At 37.9% G+C, this 20741-nt stretch overlaps 1 protein-coding gene across 1 annotated transcript in view; it reads left to right on the plus strand.

Moving 5' to 3' along the window:
• sptlc2a (serine palmitoyltransferase, long chain base subunit 2a) overlaps nt 1-20741 on the plus strand; it is a 160177-nt gene that overhangs the window by 35202 nt on the left and 104234 nt on the right. The window contains exons 4-5 of the mRNA XM_069915467.1: nt 13528-13682; nt 14736-14884. Of these exons, the coding sequence (XP_069771568.1) occupies nt 13528-13682; nt 14736-14884 (304 nt within the window). The remainder of the gene's footprint in view (nt 1-13527; nt 13683-14735; nt 14885-20741) is intronic.

A 20741-nucleotide genomic window follows, 5' to 3' on the forward strand; every position in this document is an offset into this window, starting at 1 on the left:
CTCAGGCCACCTCCGCTCCATCTATAACTCCTTTTGCCTTGGAAAAGCAGCCAATATATTAAGACTCACTCAATGTTTTGTGACAGTCAGTCAGTTTGGGTCTTCGTATGTTTCTCTGAACACGTAAATCTGATTTCTTTGTGCTGCCATTGGAATCCAAAGTAGATTATGGGAGTAGAAGCAGGAACTGTGTAAGTTCCTCAGAATTTGTGCTGCCAGTTGTTTCATCGGTTCGATTTTTTTTCTACTTCTAGAAGGATAAATCCAAAGGAGAAATTGCAATTTAATTGTTTCCAATTTAAAAGTATGTAGCGTTAATTTTGTTTTTTAATTTTGAACTTTCAAATGCTTCTGAACAGATGAAATTTTGACAGATCATGTGGCTGAGGGTGTAGCTTTGAATTATAAATGCCTTTCTCAGCAGTTTGTGGATAATTTTTCACGAGATTGAATAGGTATGAAGTCCTGGTGACAGATCCAGGATATAGTTAACCAGAACAATTTTCCACCCTAGTCACAAATGAGATCTACGCTCAGTGAAATTTAATCTCTGGATTTAGTATATTTCATCAGAATTATTGTAGGATTATTGAAAACCCTATCTCACTGATTTATCTTGTACTTTGAATGCTCTCGGGCACCTAATCAATTTTATTTTTAAGTTCAAACTTATTGTCACATGTAACAAAAGTGTAGTGACAGGGTGTTTGTGAACAAACCAGAAGAATCTTTTACATCATACAAGTAAAATTGTATAAAAGTGCAGAATTACAGTGAGATCATTCACATGAAACACAGGCAACATAATTTTACTATTGTATTCACTCAATGTCACCAAAACTAAGGAGCTGATTGTTGACATCAGGAAAGGAAAGCCAGAGGTTTACAACCCAGTGATCATTGGGGGATCAGAGGTGGAGAGGGGGAGCAAATTTAGGTTCTTGCTCCACTATCGCCGAGGATCTTTCCTGGACCCAACACACCAATGGCATCGTGAAGAAAGCTGGTCAGTGCCTCTTCTTCCTCAGGAGTTTGCAGAGGTCTGGTATGACACCAGAAACCTTGGCAAATTTCTACAGTTGTGTGGTGAAAATTGTGCTGACTAGCTGCATTATGGACTGTTTTGACACCAGATCCCCTGAGCGTAAAGTCCTCCAAAAGGTAGTGGATACAGCCCAGGACATTACAGGCAAAACGCTCCCCACTCTTGAGTTCATCAATAGGGAATGCTGCTGTTGTAGGGCAGCAGCGATCATCAAAGACCCACACCATCCAGCACACACTGTTCTCGCTGCTGCCATCAGGAAAGAGGTGTAGGTACCGCAAGACTCGCACCACCAGGTTCAAAAACAGCTGCTACCCCTCCACCATCAGACTCCTTATTGACAAACTCGGAGACTCATTTAAGGACACTTACCTATGCACTTTATTTTTTCTTTTCTCTCTGTATTGCACAGTCAGTTTATATTCATTACCTGTTAACAGTTCTTTGATTGTTTATGCTGTGTCCAGTTTACTTTTTGCACTACCAATTAGTGGTAATCCTGCTGCGCCCACGGGAAAAAGGAATCTCAAGGTTGTATGTGATGTCATGTATGTACTCTGACAATAAATCTGAAATCTGATTTTGGGATTCATTTAGGAGTTTTAACAATGGGAAAGAAACTCACTTGTGAATATTCCTGGCAGGAGCAGCGTAAGAGTGTGGCTGGAGAGGGGTGAATCTTTAAATGTTGGCTGCTTTTCCAAGTCAGCAGGAGTAGTTAATGGGAGGGGGTTGGGGGGAGGGAGGGGGAGTTGTATGAGAGACTAAGCCATGTTAACAACCATATGCAGTTTCTTTCTGTATTCAAACCATAGAACATTACAGCACAGAAGCTTCGAGCCTGTGCAGAACTACAGTACAACACCGATTATCTGCACTTGGATACTCCAAAATCCTCATTTATCTGACATTTTTTAAAAATTGGATAAATGAGGATATGAAAAACAATCAGAAATCCTAATTTATCCAAATTTTTTTGGAGCTGAATTGACCTCACAGGTTAAAAAAAAAGTTCACCTGACATGAAATTCTTTCTTTGGCTTGGCTTCGCGGACGAAGATTTATGGAGGGGTTAAATGTCCACGTCAGCTGCAGGCTCGTTTGTTGCTGACAAGTCCGATGCGAGACAGGCAGACACGGTTTCAGCGGAAAATTTGTTGGTTGGGTGTTGGGTTTTTCCTCCTTTGTCTTTTGTCAGTGCGGTGGGCTCTACGGTCTTCTTCAAATTAGAATGACAATTATCCTCATTTCAGGTAATTCCCTCCCCTCTCTCTTTCAATTTCTTCTTTACCTTCCCCTATTGATTTTTCTTTCCAACTCTCCCTCTCAAACTGCATGCCACTGTCTCCCAGCTGCAAGTGGTTGGGAATCCCTTCCTCCAACGTCATCAAGGAGAGTGGCCTCCCGGGCAAAAGAGAGGCCTCGAGGTCAATAGCATTCCTCCCCTTCCCTTCCTTCCTATGCCCTTCCCTCCCTCCTCGCCTCAGGAATGCCATCTTTTGGCTCCCGACGCCGAACTCTCCCCTTGGCCTACTGCTGCATATGCACACCAGACTCCCTGGTGTGCAGTAGGCCAAGGGGAGAATTCAGGAGCTCTGGGGACCAGGGAGACAGGAGCCCACCGACTCACTAGTGAGTGTTCCACCAGCCTGGGAAGCCTCCCCAGGAATCAGCGGTGATTGGCGGTGGTGTTGCAGCCAGCAATTTTTTGATTAAAGATTATTTTAATACTTAAAAAGCCTTTTCTTGTTGTTTGTTATTTAAACATTCGTACAAGTGATTTGCTGTTGCTACTGGGCTGTTTTTTAAAAATGACCAGTTCTCTGAAAAAAAATGTTTATCCAACATAAGCCCGGTATGGTCCCAACCATTTCAGATAATTGGAATTGTACTGTATTATTCTGCCTTGTCTCACTGATCTGCACCCATTCATGTACCCCATCCAATTTTTTCTTATAAGTTAAAACTGAGCCTGTATGGAACTGCTGGCAGCTTGTTCCATACTCTCTCCGCTCTGAAAAAATTCTCCCTACTGTTCACCCTTAACCCATGTCCTCTGGATTGTATCTCACCTAATCTCAGAAAACCAAGTTGAATTTACTCTTATCTATAGCCATCATAATTTTGTGTACCTCTATCAAATCTCCCCTTATTCTTCTCCACTCAAGGGAATAAAGTCCTAACCTGTTTAACCTTTCCCTGTAATACAGTTCAAGTCCCAGCAACGTAAAACTTCTTTGCATTCTTTCGATCTAATTGATACATTTTCTGTCATTAGGTAACCAAAACTGCATGCAATGCTCCAAATTTGGCCTTACCAACTTTATCATCACATCCCATCTCTTATACTCAAAACTTTATTAAGGCTAATGTGTCAAAAGCTTTCTTTACGATGCTACCTACCGAAGATGTCACTTTCATGGAGTTATATATATGTATTCCCAGATCCCTTTGTTCTCCTGCACTCCTCATTGCCTTACGATTTACTGAGTATAGGTATTCCCTGACTTGCAACCTATGTGACTTGCATCCATCTGTGTATATGACCGAAAATATTTTAAAATATAAAGAAAAAATATAAAATTTACATGGATTATGTTGTATTTGACAAAACTGTAACAGGGATTCAGGGCATGTAAGGCCCAAATGTATGTACTTGTTAGTTGGCATCCCGTGGCCTGTAGGCTGGGCACAGCCATCTTGATTTCTTTGCTCATGTGCGAGTCTTTAGCACATGCAAGGTGGGTTCGTGTATTGGAGTTCAGTTGGCACGTGTGAGAGTTGAGGGTGCGACTTCAATATCTTTAGGGTACTTAACTCTTGCACATGTGTCAACCAAACTCCAGTACACAAACCCACTGACCATGGGCCAACTGAAAACTCGCATATTTGCACAGGAATCAAGATGGGGGTGCCCAGCCTGAGGACCTGGAGACGCTGACGAACAAGGTAAGTATGGACCAGAATGTGGAAAGATAAACCAAGGTTGATCAATAAATTCAGGAAGCTTCAAGTTTTTATTGTTAAATCTACAATGAAATAAAGATTTGATTTATTTTTTTTTAAATTGCTCCATGTGGGTGGGCAAAATTTCGACGCATCCATTTCGAGATACGATTATCCTTTGGTCCTAATTACAGTCTTAAGTTGTGGAGAACCTTTATGTCCTACCTTGGTTTGTCTTTCAAATGCAAAACCTCATTGTCTGCATTAAATCCCATCTGCCATTTTGCAGTCCACCTTTCCAGCCAATCCAGATCCCTCTGAAATCCTTAATCCTTCCTTGTTGACCTGCAAACTTGCTCATCCAATTTACCACATTTTCATCGAAATCATTGATATAGATGACAAACATCAATGAACCTGGCTATCCACATTCTGCATGTCCCTGCTCGCCATTCCCATTGTCTTAACCATATAACCATTTACGGAGCGGAAACAGGCCATGTTGGCCTTTCGAGTCCGCACCGGTTCACTGATTTTGTGCGCCCTCTTCAGGCATTGGTCCCGGTAGATCTTCATCAAAATTCAATCATGTTAATAAAGTGCAATATTACACAAAATTCACTTCATTCAGACATAAAACGGAGATACATTAGCAGAAAGGTAAATGATGATTTTGTTCTTCACATAATCTTAGAACACCTTAGGATTTTCCTTAATCCTACTTTCTAAAGCCTTCTGATGATCCCTTTTAGCTCTCCTAAGTTTACAGAATCATATACCTGGCAGAAGCTTTGGCCCTTTGGAAAACTATTTAAAATACTGTCTGATAACTTCCAGCATGTTTTCTAGGTATACAATGTAAACACTGAGAATGGAATCATGATCTCGTACATTTTTTTCTGGGCTTATGAGATATATTTTAAAAAAGAAAGCCTGTCCTTGCCTTGTCTCAACTCCTCCACCACGTCAGACTCTGTCTTGGGTGGAGTAGTCCTGTACCATGGAGTTGATGTACCCTAATGAGATACTTTTAATGGTGCTCCTTAGAGGTTGAGGGATGCTGGTACCAGATTTACTCAGGCTCTGAGGAAGTAGAGGTGCTCACATGCTTTTTGACTATTGCGTTGATGAGGGTGGACCAGGACAAGTCACTGGAGCTGTTTACCTCAAGGAACTTAAAGCTGGCTACTATTGATGTGGACCAGTGAGTGAGATTTGTCCCTCCATGAGAAGTCTATAAACAAGCTCTTGGTTGATGCCTTGGCACAATGTGCCTTCATTTCTCTATTTTCTTATTTTAAGAGATCCTGCCTCAATGTTGGGATCATATGCAAATTTATATGAAGTATATATCCTTGTCAACCCACTGATCTTGTCATTACATCCACAGCAAAATTAATTGATGCCTTGTGCGCTGAAGGAATGCCTGAAAACAGAGGCATTATCTATTTGGGAAACATTATTATTGTATATTTTTTAAAACTTGTTTCCTTGTGGACCTGTTAAATACTTCAGTTAACATTTTATTTAAACAAAAAAAGTTCAAAAGCTGTTGGAAAACATTTTTTGTAAACCGAAGATGGTTGATTTATAAATTTGTCTTGATGTTGATCTCTTTTGGATTAACACTAAACCGTGTTTTTAGTTTTTACAACTTGAGTCATTTGAAAGGATTTCCTTTCTAAATTGCTAAATTACAGGAACCTGGGCGTAAGTTTCTGTGCAATCTTTTAACAAATCTTGGAACAAACATTTCCTGAAATCTTGGCAGTTCTGATTTTCAAAATTTTGTTTCATTAGTTTTATTTCAAAACTCATTTGTTGATCTTGGGAGTATATTAAAAGGTTGAAATGATTGGTCAACAATGGCCAATCAATTATCATTTTCAATTTGAAATGAAAACTGATGTTTGCCTCTCACTTGCTGGCTAAATGATCAAAGACTGTGCCAGCACACTGGAGACAGATGAATAGCATAAAGTGCCACACTAGATCAGAAGCCATTCTTTGTCAAGGGCGCAGGAACCAAGCCGTTCAGGTAAATTCTCCAAATGGTATTATTGGGTGCAGTTTGGTTTATTAACATTTAACTGCTCATGAACAACTAGACAAAACAGCGTTTCACCAGACCACAACTGCATAAACGGGCACACATTTCTCACACAGCACGTTAATCACAAAAATTAAGAAATATGTACAAATATTTTGGAATAATTTGTACTCAATTTCATAAATAAGAGACCCAAGGTTACAGTATCTCACAGCCTGTGGGAAGAAGCTATTTTGCAGCCTGGCAGCCTAATTTTGATGCTTCTAAATCTCCTGCTTGTGGTAGTAGGTCAAAAGGAACTGCATGATCTCAATAATTCTGAGGCCTATTTAAGCAGTGCTCCTGGTGAATGAAAAGAGTTTCTTTTCTGTGCTCTTTTTCACTTACCAAACCCCAATGAAAATTTTGAATGTATATTTTTAAGCACTAAGTTGCACAGTAGCAATTTTCATTTCCATTAGTGCTGTTAATATGAAAGCTAACAGCACAGATGAAATCAGACTGTGCATCGAACTCTCATTAGGAGCCTATATCACTGTTGGCTTTGCAGTTCCTTTACATTAACGTTGCCATCAATGCCAAATTGTAATGTGCAGCTGAATAATGAATTGGAGTTTTAACTGGTCCAGAGAAGCCATCTTCAATGTGAACATTTTTTGGTATCTGGGAAAGCTTTGATAGCTTAACTCCTTGAACCAGAACTGTCCTTTAAAACCGCTTTGGTTTCCAGAAAACCACTTAGTATTTGGGTTGCTTGCCAGTTTCCACTATGTAATCCAAAACTCGACTGCTATTGCAAGTTACAATTCTGGTAAAATTACACTCCACAAATCTGCAGTTTCTTGCACTGGATTTGTTTTCCCTACTTTAATATCTGCAGTCAAGCACTGCATGTTTGAATCTGCCTTAATGTTAAGTGTTGTGGTCCAGTTTAATAGCCATTGGACTCAAATGGAAGAGTACATAAGGGAGCTCCAAAGCTATAAGCCCAGATGTACAAGAGCAGTCCCTCGAATGATTATCTGACCAAGACTCACAACACAACCTCATTAGTCAAAAAGGTGCAGCAGTACCTACATTTAAGGGCCCCATCTTGACCGCATCTTTTCTTTCCAGAAGCACAAGTGAGTATCCTGTCTAGCTGAAGCATTGTATGGTACAAGTAACTGCAAAACAATAGATCGGAAGTCCATGCAAAGGGTCATTGAAATGGCTGAGAAGATCACTGTTTTTTTCCCTTTTCATTCACCAGGAGCACTACTTAAATAGGCCTCAGAATTATTGAGATCATGCAGTTCCTTTTGACCTACTACCAAAAGCAGGAGGTTTAGGAGCGTCAAAATTAGGCTGCCAGACTGAAAAATAGCTTCTTCCCACAGGCTGTGAGATACTGTAACCTTGGGTCTCTTATTTATGAAATTGAGTACAAATTATTCAAAAATATCTGTACATATTTCTTAAATTTTGTGATTAACATGTGCTGTGTGAGAAATGTATGTGCGTTTATGCAGTGTGCTCTGGTTGTTCATGAGCAGTTAAATGTTAATAAACATCAACCTGAACCCAATAATATTGTTTGGAGAATTTATCTGAACGGCTTGGTTCTTGCACCCGTGACAAAGAATGGCTTCTGATCTAGTGTGGCACTTTATGCTATACATCTGTCTCCAGTGTGCTGGCACAGTCTTTGATCATTTGAGGAAGCATTCAAGATGAAGCTGTGAATGAAAACTTTATCGTGTAAACTGTACGATTATTGTAGAGAGCTTAGCTTGAAACTAGTGGCCTGCAATGCGCAATTCATACTTCAGTAGTGTAAGCTATCAACAACAGAGACTGCAAAGCGTTGAAGCATTCTCTGAATCAATGGTCTTTTTGGGAATGCATTGGGACGATGTGGCCTGCCCAATGGAGCTAACTGAGCAGGGCTGAGGATATTGACCTGGAAGTGGATGCAGATGTGGCCTTATTTTTCAGAGACGACATCGGTGGTATCTCCAGTATTTTTAAATGTTCTATTCCAAGTTTTGGATGGATACAAAAGAGCAGAAATTCATGCGATCAATCTAATAGATCATGGGTTTTGTGCAAGGTCTAAGAAAATGATCTTCAAACACTTCCTCAATCTACCAAAAGCTGTGCTGATTGAGGGTGATGAATTTCATTATCGTCAGTTTCTGAGATGTGGGAAGTGGTCCATGTTTTCCAGTTTTGCCATGGACCTTTATTATTGGATGACAACTGTACACAGCAGGCAGGAGCACCAGTAACTTTAAGTTCCCCTTTCAACTTTAAATGTTTGATTCTGTTAAATGGGAGGGAATGTGTGGCATTCTCTCATTCAGCTGTGCATCGACTGATCTTGGTATTTCAGCAGACTTTTTTCATCCACTTGCACAACTTTCTCAACCCAGAATTTGCTGTAATTAATCCAAATGTCATGACTTCTCAGTGGATGTGTTGGTAATGTGCACCCTGCTGTTGACCCTGACCATCTTCTTAAGCCGTTTTAAAATAATTAAAGATGCATGTTGGATTTATTTCAGGAATATACAAATTATTACAATGGAAAATGTCTGAAGTGGATTTGCATAAATCACAACTTGAATGGGAGGGATATTTGGGGATTCAGTTTTATATAGATAATTGGAGGAAGATTAATAAAGATACTATGATAAAGTTAGTTAACGTTAGGTATAGGTTGGTAACATAACTTTATACATCAATTATATTTAACTCCTGAGCATTTGAAACAATAAACTGAGTGCTTCAGATTTGTGTTTTCGATGCAATGAGCAGAAGAGTACATTTTTGCATTCAGTTTGGGCATGTGATAAGATTAAAGGTTTTTGGGCTAATTTAAGAGACTGTTTGCAGGAAATCTTGAAAGTACATTTTTAATTGGGACCTTACTGAAACGGTTTTATTACAAAAATTTGATAAATTTCAAATGGCATTTTTGAGATTGGCTTTAGCTGTAGTAAGGAAATGTAGAGCTGTTTCATGGGAAGATCAGATAGAGCATGGTTTACGAAGATGTTATTCAGAAATGAAGTCTTATATACCAATTGAGAAGATAACTTATAATTTAAGAGGTCAATGTTATAGATTGAAAAAGATTTGGAGCCCATATTTGGATTATTTTAATTTGAAACTGGTTGTGTGCGGCTGGTTCGCCACATTGAATACTAAATAAATGATTGAAGTTGCTCTCCTTATCTCTTTCTTTCTCTTTTTTATGGGGAATAGGGGGTAGATATAGGTTAAGGGGAGAGGTAGAGGGGGGTGGGGGGGGTTAGGTTGTAGATTTTTTAAAATCCTAGTTTTATTTCTATGTAACCATGTAAATTGCTTTTTGATAATTTGTTAATTCTAATTCTGTAATTATGGATATTACTTTGTTTTCTAATAAATAAAATATTTTTAAAGAAGATGCATGTTGATTTTTGTTTTGAGGGGGAGTGAAATGATGTAAGCTATTGTCCATTATTTGTGCCTCACACATTAAATTCATTTTAAAAATTACAATAGAGGAAGTAAATGGAAATGTAATTATATTTAGGCTCTAATGTAACCAAAGAGCTGCAACCATGTGAACTTGAAGCCTGTTTGCTGGACTCTGCAGTCTTGTCTCCTTTATAAATGAGTTAATTTTTACATTAATTTGAGAGTTGGAGATGGTTTTGATTTGGGAATATAGTGGCATAATTAATATATTTTCTTCATTGTCAAAACATCTGCCATGTTTACTTAAATTGTTCTGAGGATAAAATGTTCTAAATTGCAGTGTTTTTGAAGGTTCTCCACAAGAACATGTGGTACCACTGATGTAAAAATAAAAACCATGGCCAGCTAACCCTGGCAACAGCACAAAAATTTTGAATTTTCCTGTATCACTGGTCGCTTTCTTCCGTCATGGAGAATTCTGTACCTTTATCCAAGTTTGTACATTCATAAAGTAGATATAAATAAGAATATAAACTTACTTCAGCTTCTTCCAAGTCATGAGGTGTAACCTTATTTGTCAAGACTTGAGACTTGTTGTATGACTTCCAAGGAAAATTAAATCAACTTTATCAGCTGGAGTTTAGTTTATGGTTAAAAGGCAATTTTCCTTCTTGTCCCCAATTGGAAAAGCATTCAAAATGGAAGTTTCTAATAATTTGGATAATATTTTTGATGTAGAGATTAGAGTGGGAGTATTCTTCCTTCTGACTTTAGATTCAGGTTTATTGTCAGAGTACAAACATCACATATAACCCTGAGATTCTTTTTCCTGTGGGCGAGGCAGAATTACCACTTATTAGCACTGCAAAAAAAACTGACTCATTGTACACGTGTAATCAAATAAATAAATTTAATCAAGCTGTGCAATACAGAGAAAAAAAATCAAAGTCCAAAAGTAAGAGTTCTTAAATGAGTCCCTGATTGAGTTTGTTGTTGAGCCTGATGGTGGAGGGGAGCAGCTGTTCCTGAACCTGGTGGTGCGAGTCTTGTGGCACCTATACTTACACTCTGTTCTCGCTGCTATCATCAGGTATGGTGTGGATCCTTGATGATTGCTGCTGCTCTCTAACGGCACTGTTCCCTGTAGGTGTTCTCAGAGGTGGGGAGAGTTTTTACCCGTGATATCCTGGGCTGTGTTCACTACCTTTTGCAGGGCTTTTCGCTCAGGTTGATGGGGGTTTATTGGTGTCCCCATACCAGACCGTGATGCAGCTGGTCAATACACTTTCCACCACACATCCTTAGAAATTTGCCAGGGTTTCCGATGTTGTGCAAAACCTCTACAAACTCCTGAGGAAACAGACGCTGATATGTTTCTTCACAATGCTATTTTGCCTTTCACCAATTTGTCTATTGTCAGTTAACTTTAAGTAATGGAGTAATGTCCCAAATTTTAAAGTCTGTAGCATATTTGATTTTGATTATAATGCCAAAATCTGATTTTTGACAATTCCTGTTCTTTCGTTTGAGTTGTGGGAAAACTATAATATCAATATCAGATCTGTTTATAACTGCATGAATTCAAAAGTGCAATGTTGCATATGCTGGAAATTTGAAAGAAAAACAAAATGCTAGGAATATTTGATAATTTTGTAAGGAGAGAAACAAGCTCATTTAACTAATGAACTTGATCTTTTACCTGAAATGTTCTCTCCATTGGTTCATGATGCTTGCTCTCTTCATACTGTATGCTGGGTGAAGTCAGGGATGAAAAAAAGCTACAATGCCCTCTATTATTAACCTTTAAGTCATGACTATCCCTGGTTATTTCTGTACTTTGGAGATGCTATTCTGAGGCATAGAGGGAATTCTTGTACTGTTCATTTCATTTCCAACTGTCCTTTCATTACTGCCCCAAAGCAAATTGATGCCATTTCTTTATGTATGTGGCAGACCACTGAGCACCTTATGAAAAGCAGAATATTACAGGTCTTCTGGGAGCAAGTAACTGATAAAAGTTGACAATGATACTACCTGACGAATCCTTTGCATTTTTAGGTGGTTTGCTATAAATTTGACTAATGTCTTGTTTTACAAATTTCACATCTCAGTTTCAAGATATTCTATACTGTTCACTTTGATCCTCTGAATCATTCTCATCTGAATGCAAAAGTTGCTGTTCGTGGAACATCTGTCTAGCGCGGCATCAGGTCGCTAACTTAGCGACTGAGAATTTGGTTGAACTTCAATAACATTTGACTCCATTTATTCAGTGGATTTCAACCAAACTGATTACATGGTGGCATTTCAAATGATTCTAGACTGGATAGCAAGAAAGACATTCTTTGAAGGAAGGAAAGGTATTGGAGAACCGGCTGGATTTTAACAGTTTGGTCATTAAATGTCAGCGTTTTGCTTTTTATAAATTTACTTTTGAATACCAGATCCTTGGCTCCCACAGAGTTTGTATTTTCATATGCCAGAAAATACATACTATGCAATCTGCTTAAAATAGATGTGTTGTTTCTAATTTGCAGAAAATTGCCATGTTTTGGCATTACACATGAATAAGTGTGTTTGTTATTCTATTTTATATGCATATTTTGTGATGAAGGTGTCTTGGTCTACTTTGGTATTAGCTACTATCTCTCAAGTGCTCTATTAAGACCATTAGAAACTAATGATCAATTACAACTCTTGGTTGTTCAGAAACAATCATGTAAGCAGTCAAAATAAATAGCATTTTGGCACTCAGTGCAAGAGACTTTGACTTCAGGTGCAATGACGTTTTAATACAATTATCATAGACTTTGAGAGGACACACAATATTGTTTAGTTTTGGCCTCGCCTAAGAAAGGATATATTTGCTATTGCAGGAGTACCACAACAGTTCAGCAAACTGGTACCCTGGGTGGTAGCACTGCTCCAAAAGGGAGAGGTTAGCCTGTATTCACTAGAATTCAGAAGAATGAGGGAATATCCTTCAAATGTACAAAATACTGACTAGGTTAAACAAAATTTTGGGACAATATTTGCTCTGGCTGGGGGAAATCCAGAATGTTAGACCAGTCTAAGACTGTAGGAGTGAGGAGAAATTTCTTAATTTTGTTAAAAACAAGTGAAATTCTGTATTAATGGCTTAAAAAATTAAAATGAAACAAGGTGCTGTCTGAGGCAAGAAGAGCAGTTGGGAAAGAGTAGAGATATGGAATTAAGGTGGGGTCAACCATGATATTAAATGAATGGTGGGTTCAGAGTCATTACCCTACTTTACTCCCATTTGTTATGTTTCCACTTTTTAAATGGGAGAAACTTCATAGGATTGTTTTTGCATTGCATGGCATATTTATGGTCAGTGACATTGAAGTTGCCATAACCAAATTACAGTATAGATGAGCTAAAGACAGAATGAATGCTTTGGAATCTGTTCAAGTATTGCATGTTGGCTTTGTAATTTCTTGGTGAGAAGGTTCCTGGATCACCTCAAACCTTGCACCATTTGATGTGATAAACATGAAAAATTTCAACTTGAAGAAACAATAAATGAGAGATTCCACCAGAATAGAATTCTGAAATGATTGCTGTCACATGACTAGAATGATGCGCGTTTCTTCCGAAATCCTAAATTTCAAGGTAGTTATTTAATTATTTATTATGAATAGTTGGGTCTTTTGTATGATGGACAGCGGTTCTAGGTTCCTTTCCAATTGCTAGTGGTCAAAGTTGATACAAATTAATCAGAATGCAGAATGTTTCAAGGAATGTTTATAAGGAATTAAATTTAAATCTATTTGAAGCTCAATTATTCAGTTAATAGGTGTAAAAGCCTGTTTGTCTAAACATCTCTTGCATGTTCTCTAACAGCCAAGTGAACACTACTATTATTTGGACCTTGATTTCATGCAGCATGTAACTTGCATTTGTGAAATATTTTAAATTGTGAAGGGTGATTTTTGGCACCATTAGAATTGTTTTAATTCTGGACTGTAAAACAGCGAAAGAGCTACCCTTGAAATAATCCGAAATTCTTCCTCTGCAGGATTTTGTACCTTTGTATCAAGACTTCGAAAATTTCTACACCAGAAATCTGTACATGAGAATTCGAGACAACTGGAATCGACCCATCTACAGTGTTCCTGGAGCAAAGTTTGATATAATGGAGAGGGTTTCCGATGACTATAACTGGACCTTCAAGTGAGTCATTCACCCCACATTTTACTAATTTTGTTTGATGGTGATGAATTGATGCTGCTGCTTACCTACTAAAGAATTTGATGGTGGGGTCCTTTAAGTTTTGAGAAGCATGCAGACACTTAATAGGAACACTATATCATAGTGGCAAACAGTAAAACTGGGATACATTCCTTTTTTTTTTTCAATTTTTTTTGTTAATTTAACAATCCATATACAAAATATTAAAAAGCAAGGCAAAATAATAACATACACAACATAAAATTAAAACAGATACACAGTATGCCATGCAATAAATCACCTATCAAAAAAATGACATTATACAGGATAATTATAATTAACCCAACAAATCCACTTATCTAAAAGGAGAAAAAAAACTTAAAACTAAAACTAATCTTACCCTCCCACCTTCCCCCAAATCAAGGTGACAAGAAAAATATAAAGATGGATCAGGTCACAACCTGTAGAAAAATGGATCAGCCCAAATCCATTAAAACTGGCAATTATGATAATAGTTAATAAATGGGCCCCATACCTTGTCAAACTAAATTTTAAAAAATATCTTTAATACTATACCTAACTTTCTCTAAGCTTTACATATGACATTACATCCTGCAGCCACTGTGCATGAGTCAGTGAGAGTTCATTTTTCCATTTCATCAACGTGCAAAAAGCTAAAACTTGAGTTCATCAATATGCTACAACATTGAATTCTCTAACATAGTTCTGGAATTCCCTGTCAAAAGCACACTACTGCTTCCTCTGCTTGAAAAACAATTTGTGAAGGTCAGATTTAATCTGTCCTCTTACAAAAGTACCTGGAGAAGTTTTACTGCTATATATAATACTGCTGTTGATTTAACTTTGGACCCAGAATCACAAAATTGGTGCAAAACATCGGCCATTGAAATATACCAATTTATGAAACTCTTCACTCAAAATTATTTTGCATTATTTTTATTGTAAAGTTACTTGCATGGAATAAGTTTATCACTCCTGAACATTTTGAAGAGACTTACATTTCTTATCAGTAATGAATGTGCATGTATTAAATAGGTTTACTGGCACAATCATCAAGGATGTCCTCAACATGGGTTCATATAATTACTTGGGCTTTGCTGAACGCAGTGGCTTCTGTGCCGATGCAGCAACCAAAGCAACTAACGAGTATGGAGTTGGCATTTGTAGCACGCGCCAAGAGATTGGTGAGTTGTGATGTTCCATAAATCCATACAGCCTTTAACCTGGTTTTATGTAATAAAAACAAAAAAAATTAAATATATCACTATTAATTATACAATGAATAAAGAAGGGACAATAGATTCTACACACACAATTCTGCTGGCCAATAAAATCATCCACATCCTTTTTGCCCTTGGAGGTGTGGCGGATAAGAGTCCTGGTTGACTCACTTGGGTGAGTCTGAGATGGTTGACTAATTCCGGTAAGGATGACATCTTCCCTGGAGGACATTAATGAATCAAATTATTTTTTTTTCTGTTACTGGGCCCAGTACGTTAAATTCCAGATCTTTTAAATTCTTCAGCTACCATGATTCAATTTTAACTTGTCCGTGGATGAATGGCCCTGAATTCTGACTATTAATCCAGTAACTTAACTACTACACATTTGTAGCACTTGAAGTTCTATCCATTTAGTATCTTAAGTACTTAAAGGCAAATGCAGAATGAAGATAGCAGTAGTTATAGGCTGTCTAAATATTATGACCTCAGAATATTAAAAATTATTGAAAGGTTGCAGTGATCATCGTTCAGAATGGAAGCATAAAATAACACCTTGTCCGGAAAATCAATTATGCCTCGTAAATCTGCCAAATACAAGATTTCTCTAAAATATATGAACTGATAAAGGAGGCAAAAATGAGGAAAAGAAATGGAGGAAAAAAAGTCGCTGATGAGCCTGTGTTCGAGGTGGGTACAACGAACAATTTTCCTACATGGGCAAGTGATAACGGGGCTGACATTGGGCCTTGTTTAGGCGAAGCCACAAATCTAAAAAATTTCTGGGAGAGATATAAAGGGAATATCAAAAAGACATAAAACAGCAACTGAATGTTATCAAGTCAGAGCTCACCAATGCTAATAGAAAATGAGGTGGTAGAGATATGATTTGAAAAGGTAGAAAATCAAGTCAAAATGTGGAACTGATACTAAGTAAGATGATAACTGTATTAAATCAACAAGAAAATAAACTGCTCAATCAAGAAGGAAGGTCATGACAGAAGAATATTAAGATATATAATGTTCCCAGAGGGGCTGTCCATGGTGGAGTTTGTAGAAAAGTTACTATGGGACACGCTGGAGATTTCCTGAGAGAACACATTGTGTGCTCGTCCCAAGGCCTTTTGGAGGTAGGGAAGATTCTTCTTTGGTTTGGCTTTGCGGACGAAGATTTATGGAGGGGTGATGTCCACGTCAGCTGCAGGCTCGTTTAATAGTAATCAGCTTCTTAGGAACAAAACCAAAGCAGGTCCTGAGGAAAGAAGGTATTTTTCAATGGGAAATTAATATATTTTGATCAAGATTACCCCCCACCCCGAGGTCCTGCAGAAACGTAAAGAATATTCTGAAGCAAAGTGAGTATTAAAGCAAAGAAAGATTAACTTTCAGACTCTGTACCCTACTGAACTGTGAGTGTTTTATGAAGACGGGATGTGGCTGTATCAGACAGTGAAAGAAGCGACTGCAGACATGAAGGACAGAGGGTTGTCCGTCAACCTGGTCAAACCGAGGGAAAACCTGTCTGACCGGTGATCCTGCTCAATTTGGGAAATAGTGACGGAATTGAGAAAGCAGGGGACGGGAGGAGGGAGAGAGAAGAATATCAGGAAGAGACTTGAATTTTCAGAACACAGACCTCACCCCCTTCAGAACAGTCATAAGGAGAACTTCAGTCACCGGAGCAATGTCTGAATTATTGGACTAAAGGAAGGAATTGAGGAAAGAGACCTGGTGAACTTTTCTCAAAAATGGATCCCACAGGGTTGGGAGAAGACAAACTTGGAGAAAAACTGCATATCGAGAGAGCTCACCGAACACTTGGACCCAGAAGATCCGGTGACCAGAGACCAAGACCAGCTCTGATGAGACTTTTAAGCGACTGAGAATGGGAGATAATTCTGGGAGGAGCATGTGATTACTCGAAACAGAATAACGACCTGCCCAAGGTTGATCATGAAAGAGGTACTCTTTTTTTTTTTCAAGGCTTTAGACCGACCTTAATTAATCAAAGAAAAGAATTTGAAGATGTGAAAAGACAATTACATGTTTAAAAATTTGAAATATTCAGTGATGTACACTGGGACTTTGAGGGTCGAAGTAGCAGAAGGGAACCTGTGATTTTTCAAGACCAAGAACAAGGTGGAAGATTTTCTGCAAAGTTTGTAAAATAGAAAATTGAGATTGCCAAGGGAGAAGATTGTGAAAATATTTATAATGGAACTAGTAAAAGTTGTATTTTTTTACTTTTGATAAACTATCTTGTATTTGTTGTTTAAAAGGTGCAGAAGTGTTCATGGAAACCTCAGTAAAGGGAAAAAAAATCTGGGAAAAATGGTAGCAGGGTAAAGACTCCGATCAAAGGGAGAGAATAGCACCTGGAAAGGAGTAACAAAAAAAAATGGCACTAAAGGAAGGGGTTCTTCTTCATCGAGAGATTCTGCAGGCTTTCATGGCTCTACGTATACATCACTATCGGGGCAGGGACATTTTGTGTTTTTCTTCAAGGGGAAGGATCACTTTACAATTTAAAGACTCAGATTTTATTGTTTAAAAAATATTGTTTTAAAGAAGAATACGGATAGAACATTGAAATTTATTAATTTTAATGTTAATGGAATTAATCGGAAATGAAGATAAAATGGGTCTTGGCATACCTAGAAATAAATTAAAGCCAGATACAAGAAACCCATCTAACCAAATTGGAACATGCAAAATTAGAGGATGGGTGGGGCAAGTAGTATCATCTTCATTTGGATCAAAAGCAAGAGGTGTAGTGAATTTAATTAATAAAAATATACCAATAATAATAGAAGACACATTAATGGATCAAGCTGGAAGATTTGTAATGGCACATTGTAAAATAATTTATGCAGAATCATGGATGTTTATGAATTACGCCGCAAACTATGGTGATGGTCTTTATGAAGGATATCTTTTTTAAAAACCACAGTGTGAAGAAAAAATGTATTGATTGGAAGAGATTTCCATTTTTGTTGCAATCCAATATTGGACAAATCGGCGAGAATAACAAGGGAAAAAATGACGTTATAATTTATGAAGGATTTAAATTTAATTGATATATGGAGACAGCTCAACCCCTTTGAAAGAGACTATTCATTCATTTCAAGAGTACATGATTCACATATAAAGATTGACCAATTTTTAATGTCTCCTCAGTTACAAAATAGAATGGTAAAAATAAAGTATTTGGCAAGTCTCTTATCAGACAACTCGCTGTTAATGTTAACTATTACGACAATGGAAAAGCAAGAAAGTATGTATAGATGGTGTCTTAATGCTACATTACTAAAGAAGGATTTTTTGTGAATTTATTAAGAGACAGATAGAAATATTTTGAGAAAACAATCTTCCTTCTACTGACAATAGTTTTCTAATATGGGGTTGCTATGAGCCAAGAGGACACCAAAACACAACAACAAATGGTTACTTAAACAAAAATTACTTTTAATTATCTTTAAACATAAAAACAGGATCAAACTTTAACTTATCTCTATTAACTTAACTTAACCCCCTTCTAATTCTAAATGCACGTGTATGTAATGTGTATACAAGTTCAGAAAAGTTCTTTCATTCACAGTCGAATCTCACTTCTCACTCCTCCAAGTTTTCTGGTTGCAGGCAATTCTTATACTGTGCACAGAATTTAATATTTATGAATTTCACCAGGCTTTGGTGCTTGAAAGGTAAATGGTTACTGCTCAGGAAGGTTCTAGTCAGTTTTCAGGGAGAGATTTGTTGTACGCTGGACATCCACAACTGATTACTTCAGATCAGCCACTTCAGTGTCTTGCCAAAGAAACTTGCCCCATCAGGGATTTCCAGATGATAACCTCTTTCTTTCCCTTATTTCAAGTGAAACATTAAGTAGCTAGCTGTCAACTCTTGTATGGACCATAAGGGCTTTGACCAGGCTGAACTAAACACTCAAACCAGTCTTCAAAATGGGGTTTTTCCACAAGCTTGCCAGCTTGTCACGTTCCAGTCCCTGCTGTTGAACTGAGTTCTCCCCCTCTCCCACCCCCCCTCCGCCCACTCAGAGAAAACCACATGACCCTCTTAGCAGACTGCAGCTCTGGACCTAATCTTCTGAGTTCGTTCATCTGTTGCTTTCCAAAACAATAATCCATTACTCCACAGCATGTCCAATTAACACCTACTTGTGAAGTCCTTATAGACATCCTTCAAAGTTTTTGCAAAGGCACCTGGACTGTCTGGCTTTAGCAGAGCTCTGGCATTTTAAATGAGATCTGTTTTGAAGTGTTTGAATGTGACCTACACTTAAAAAAAAAAACTGCCACAATTTATCTCCTATAAAACATATCTATATTTCTTATTTTCTTTGGCTTGGCTTCTCGGACGAAGATTTATGGAGGGGTATGTCCACGTCTGCTGCAGGCTCGTTGGTGACTGACAAGTCTGATGCGGGACAGGCAGGCACGGTTGCAGCGGTTGTAAGGGAAAATTGGTTGGTTGAGGTTGGGTTTTTCCTCCTTTGTCTTTTGTCAGTGAGGTGGGCTCTGCGGTCTTCTTCAAAGGAGGTTGCTGCCCGCCGAACTGTGAGGCGCCAAGATGCACGGTTGGAGGTGATATCAGCCCACTGGCGGTGGTCAATGTGGCAGGCACCAAGAGATTTCTTTAAGCAATCCTTGTACCTCTTCTTTGGTGCACTATATACAATATAAAGTATAACATGATCTGTCACAGGGATACACTTAAAGCTTACTTGAGGGGACAAATTACTTCTTATGCTAAAAATCTTAAAAGAGACTATGTGAGAGAATTAGAAGGAGAAGGATATAACAAAATGGGAAAAAGAATATCAGGAACACAAAAATGTAGAATGTTAGAGAATAAAAAGTTACAACATACAGTACAACTCCGATTCTCTGAAATCCTCAAATATCTGAAATTTTAAAAAAATTTCTGATAAATGAGGCCATCTGAAACAAACCAGCGGGTAAGGCGGGCTGCCGGTGGCAGTGGGTACATCGGTAAGGAGGTGTCTGTGATCAGCGGCAGCCAGCATTTTTTGGTGAGAATAAATCATTATTTTAATCCTTAAAAGCCTTCCCTTGTTGCTGTTGAAACATCTTTACAAGTGATTTGCTACTGGGCTGTTTTTTTAATGACTACTTCACCCAAAAAAAGTTTTCCAAAATATGCCTGCTCCGACCATTTCAGATAATCGGAGTTGTACTGTAATACACTACAAACATATAGAACAGAAAAAGTGGTACTAAAAACTAAGTAAAAATATTATGAACTAGAACAAGCACACATTGTTATCTCTGCAGTTAAAAGCAGAGGAGTCATCCAGAATGAAAGATGCAATAGAAACAGAAACTGATACCATGTTTAGACAATACTATATTAAACTATATAAATCAGAATTAGTAGGAGATGAAAATGAAATGGAAGAATTTTTAACAAATGTTGCACTTCCTAAATTAGAAGAGAGAGGAAAGAGATGATTTAGATGCACCTTTTTCAAGGAAAGAAATAGAGAAAGCTTTAGGAACTTTACAAGTTAATAATTCGTCAGGGGAGGGTGGGTTCCGTCCTGAATTCTATAGACAATTTAAAGATTTGTTGATGCCTCTTTTGATGGATGTGTTAGACCAGGCGGTGGAAAACCAACCCCTCCCAGAAACCTTTTCAACTGCTATAATTACAGTGCTACTGAAGAAGGGTAGAGACACACTAAAAGCCTCATCATACAGACCGAAATCACTTCTGTATGCAAGCTATAAAATTATAGCAATGGCCCTAGCTAATAGATTGGGTGAGTATTTACCAAAAT

This window comes from Narcine bancroftii, chromosome 2, assembly GCF_036971445.1.
Source record: "Narcine bancroftii isolate sNarBan1 chromosome 2, sNarBan1.hap1, whole genome shotgun sequence".
Lineage (NCBI taxonomy): Eukaryota > Metazoa > Chordata > Chondrichthyes > Torpediniformes > Narcinidae > Narcine > Narcine bancroftii.